Source organism: Melanaphis sacchari, unplaced genomic scaffold (genome assembly GCF_002803265.2).
Source record: "Melanaphis sacchari strain LSU unplaced genomic scaffold, SCAv2.0 Contig910_pilon_pilon, whole genome shotgun sequence".
Taxonomy (NCBI): domain Eukaryota; kingdom Metazoa; phylum Arthropoda; class Insecta; order Hemiptera; family Aphididae; genus Melanaphis; species Melanaphis sacchari.
This window is the reverse complement of record NW_020271642.1, coordinates 1-5,280: the sequence shown is the minus strand read 5'-3', so window position 1 is coordinate 5,280 and position 5,280 is coordinate 1. Positions and strand designations below refer to the sequence as shown.

The 5,280-nt window shown below is 33.0% G+C and overlaps 1 protein-coding gene across 1 annotated transcript; it reads left to right on the top strand.

Moving 5' to 3' along the window:
• The first annotated feature begins 4,629 nt into the window (after positions 1-4,629).
• LOC112602810 lies at positions 4,630-5,016 on the top strand. Its single transcript, XM_025351133.1, has one exon. It carries the CDS (start codon positions 4,630-4,632, stop codon positions 5,014-5,016), a length of 387 nt encoding a protein of 128 aa, XP_025206918.1.
• Positions 5,017-5,280: the final 264 nt, after the last annotated feature.

The following is a 5,280-nucleotide window of genomic DNA, read 5'->3' as shown; positions in this document are numbered from 1 at the left end:
AAGTGCTGTGAACATACATTATGGTTTTTGAAAATCACAGTTTTTTTTAAATTACACGGAGACGAAAAAGAGCTCAAGGGGGATATTCCCCCCTTAAACTTTTAAAATCTCCCTGCCCAAAAGTGCTGTGAACATACAAATACATACTACTTATACAGTAGAACTTCGATTAACCGTCACTGTCGGGACCGGGGCTATGACGGTTAATCGAATAGACGGTTAACGGAAATTTTGCAAAAAAAAAAACGTGTACATACATATACACATTTATTATATTTTTACGTGTGTGTACACGACACATAAACTACGAAAACACTAATACACACGGTACACACTTACACGTAGGCTGTACGTCGGTCACTGATTAAATTACAATACATACACACATAAATTTATAGTTCATTTATCATGTTTATCGTTCATATTGAATATGTACATATTACAAACTATTTTTATACACTTTATAGTTACTGTGTTGGGCACCACGACGAGTTTATCACAATCGTCTAATCGCCTAATTATTTTTTTTTTCGGCGATGACCGATGACGGATAACAGAGAGTGACGGTTAATCGAAGTTCTACTGTATATATATATTAGTAGATGTAATTTTTTTTTTTAAAGAATTATGCATATAGCAACATGCTATAACTACTTTTAGGTTGTAATAGTAATGGTTTTCTTAATATTTTAAATTTCGCTGACAAAATGCCAAACACATTTTCAACAACACGTCGAGCTCGGGAAAGTCTATAGTTGAACACTCTTTTTTTTCTGAACCTTTTACTTATACCCCAGGATAAGGTTTCATTATATTATCGTGTAATCTAAATGCACCATCCGCAACAAAATACATAAGGTACTGGACCATAAATAAAAAAAAATTTGTAGGTATTTAAAATGTGATTAACGTGGAAACAACCGAAATGATTCAAAATAAAGTAAGCCCAATCAAATGGCCAAAACGCAAGGTATTTGTATCTCCCCAAAAACAATTAAAAAAAAAAAATCTTCATCGGATAACCATAAATTAGACGCAGCTTGGAATACACTGTAGTATTATTTTTCAAAAAATAAATAAATGAAAGATCAGTTTGAAGCATTTAGTCTATATGTCGCAGAGAAATTAAGACAGATGGATTCGGACACATGCAAACACGTCAAAAAAAGCAATACACGACATAATATATGAAGCAGAATTAGGAAATTATCGATCATTCATCAGCGGCAATCTAATTTGAACTTTCCGACATGGATATCAACTTTTCAAAACTCTGTTCACTCATCTCCAAGTTCATTAATTTCTTAGTCATCTTCAGGTTTTTTATATTTCTCAGCCATTTCCAGGTTCTTATACTTCAGAACCATTACTATCTACTACATCTCTATTATCAGAATCAGCAATATATAATTCAGTAGATCATCTTGGACCAAATACAAATCATATATAAAATAAAAGTGATATCCTTAACTTCTTACAAACAGATCAACACAAAAATATATATAAGATTTATTACATACAAAAGATTTAGGTAAGGAACTAAAATAAAACAGTTAAAGCTAGGAAAACTATTTATTTTTTTTGTCATGCTAAAAACTGAAAATACATTTTTATTTGTTTAATTTGTAATATGATAATAATGTTTTAAAACTTGTTAATTTTATCAATATAAATAGTTATTCAAATATTTATTGAAACTATATATACACTACTAATACTGTATAACATAATATTAACTATATATATACGTATATATATATACTTTACCTTTATATATTCACTGAATACTTCAATGAGAGCTTCACAAACCTGTGGTATAATATTTGAGATCACTTGTTTCGAAAATTTAAACAAGTAAGCAAGACTGTGAAATGAATCAACACTAGCCAAGTACCGTAAAGTGACGAGGAGTCTTTCATTTACAGGTATAGTTTTTTCTAAAATGCGAATCACTTTTTGCGATTTTGGGTCCAATTAATTTAAGTCTACTGTGATTTTATTATTTCAATTTAAAAAAAGTTAAAGAGCAAGTTGTTACGGTTTGATTATGTATAAAAATAAAATTTTATGATTAGTTTTCGTAATTTTAATGAAATTAATTCAAAGTATTACTTTTTTTTTTTTATTAAGACACGTTGATCACTAATTATGTAATGTAGCTTATTTAATAAAAATAATAATATTTAAATTAATGTTTATTTTCTTATTATTTAATTTTATACTTAATTATTACTTGATTTTTAAATATATGTTCATACCTCAAAGTTATCACTAATTTTTTTTTCGGGTTGAATTTGTATCTTGCAGTTTTATATCATTTTCTATGTACGATAACAACTCATCAAATGAACTTATCGATATGCGAAAATAATTAAAAAAACTTAACATTGTCTTTTGGAAGTTGCTTATACAATTGAAAATAATGGCCATGTGATTGACGTTCAGAATTTATAGGGTGAACCCAAAATTGTCTTCTTTGCTGATTTTTTAAGTACAAGTACGTCAAATATGAAAACGTAACAATTTCGTTCGAATCCATTACACCTACGTCTTGTACCGCAAAAAATCTATACGAAACTACTTTTTTCAAAAATAATGAATCTACGGTCGTAATATTTAACGGTCGTGTGAACTGATAAATACGTGCGTCAAAATATACGCACGTTATAACGCACGTATTATGTACGCTCGTGTGGCCCCAGCCTTAAGTAGCATTTTAAAATCGCTATTATTCATTCGACAGAAATTTGTAAAATGAACAGCTTCGTTCATTTTTAAATCATTTAATAAATCTGTCCCACCATAACGTATGCGGTTTTAAAAATAATCACCTAAGATGATTTATGGAAAACCAAAATACTAATTTTTCTGATAAAATAGGGTTTAAATATTCTTTATTCATATATGACTTAAAAATGAACAATTCATAAGGTCTTGTTCTCATTTCAAGCTATAAGTGCTGTATATTATTCATTTCCATTATCAGAAAACAATTCAAACTATACCAATATCTTTTCACCAGCTATTATTCAGTGTTCAGTCAATTGATATGAAAGAATATGGTGATAGGTCCCGTCTAAAAAATCTCATTGAAGATTTATTTAGTTTTGAAAAAGAAGACATAACTATCAGCGTATAGTCCAGAAAAAAGATACACACGACGGTTTATTTTATGTTAGGACTTGTCTTAGGAGATACTTAATTCGAATTCTATATATCTTTATATATATATCGTTTTATAGGTATTGAAGAGATATTAAACAAAATACAAAAAAAGTTATTTAAAGAAAATAACCATTTAATGAGAATTATTACTATTTATAATATTGAACTTGCTATCAATCTATAATATAAAAATGAATCGCAAAATGTGTTGGTAAGCGCATAACTCAACAACGCCTGGACCAATTTGGCTCAAATTTTTTTTTAAATGATAGAGAATGTCGGGGAGCGGGTTTATAGCATAAATTATAGACCTTACTCCTGTGAGTTAAAGATTTAGAGACAAAAACTGAGTTACGCCGGTGGCGCCCTCTAGCAGATAAAAATATAAATAATAATACAAATATCATGCAGTTCGAACGACAAATTTTAATTTTGATATTGAAAGTAACGACGAGATGCGCAACGAAGCATTAGTTCTGATCGAAGACATGTGCGTGCTCATGTGCGGCAGTCTGTTGTCAACTTTGGGAATGCCAGCGCCTAATCGTTCGAGGCACGCTGCATTCAATCTTGAATTACAGCGGGAGAAAAACTATGATCTAGATGAGCAGGCCGAAAGAGTCCGAAAAAATGTGCCGCTGTTGAATGCCGAGCAGAAGAATGTATACGAATCTCGCTGATGAAGGTTGTTGATGATGGAACAGGAGGCATTTACTTTCTCGATGCTCCTGGAGGGACAGGCAAAACGTTCGTAATTTCGTTGATTCTGGCAACAATTCGGTCAAGATCACAAATTGCACTGGCTGTCGCATCCTCTGGCATTGCTGCCACATTGTTGGAAGGCGGTCGAACTGCACATTCAGCTTTGAAGCTGCCAATGAATCTTCTCATGGTTGACAAGCCTACGTGCACAACGACCAAGAATTCAGCGACAGCGAAATTGATGCGAGAATGCAAAATCATTATTTGGGATGAATGCACGATGGCACATAAACTAGCTTTGGAGGCAGTTGACCGAACGATGAAAGATTTACGAGGTAATTCGAGACGATTTGGTGGGGCAATGATATTGCTCTCCGATGATTTTCGTCAAACACTTCTCGTCATTCCGAAATCTACTGCTGCCGATGAAATTAATGCATGCCTGAAATCGTCGTTTTTGTGGCGGCAAGTCAAGAAGTTGAAATTGACCACGAACATAAGAGTTGCGTTGCAAAACGACCCATCGGCTGCTGAATTCTCGAGACAACTGCTGGCGCTTGGTAATGGACACATTCCGATTGATGTATTGACTGGATTAATATCGTTTCCGGCAAATTTTTGTGAGTTCAAATCGTCGAAGGAAGAACTCATTACAAAAGTGTTCACAGCACGACCAACGAAAACGAAGCGGTCAACTATCCGACAGAATTTTTGAACTCGCTTGATGTGCCAGGAACTCCACCGCATAATTTACAGGTAAAAATGAGATCGATCATAATTATATTGCGGAATCTAAATCCTCCTAAATTGTGTAATGGTACACGATTGTCCGTCAAGAAACTGATGAACAATGTAAGACAATCAACGATCATCAAGGGCAATTTCAAAGGGGAGGAAGTCCTTATCCCACGAATTCCGATCATTCCAACAGATCTTCCATTTCAGTTTATGCGGATTCAGTTTCCCGTTAGATTGGCTTTTGTGATGACAATCAATAAATCACAAGGCCAATCGTTGGAAGTCTGTGGGATCAATTTGGAATTTCCATGTTTTTCGCACGGGCAGCTGTACGTTGCCAGTTCGCAAGTTGGAAAACCGTCTTCGTTGTTTATTTTTGCACCAGAAAACAAAACGAAAAACATTGTTTAACAAAATGCAATATGTTGATATCTGTAACAATTCATTATAATGGAATACTTGAATTTTATTATCAATCTAGACTTTATTTGAAGGCGTTAAGTTAACCGGGTCAACTAAATTTAAAAAAAAAAATTTAGGCAAAACAACGTTTGCCGGGTCAGCTAGTATATTCTAGACTGACAAATCATCTCCGTTCAGAATCGTTTTTTCGTATACAATGATATCATTGCATTCTAATTTAACCTACTCTAGTCCGAAGTTCACTCCACCCCC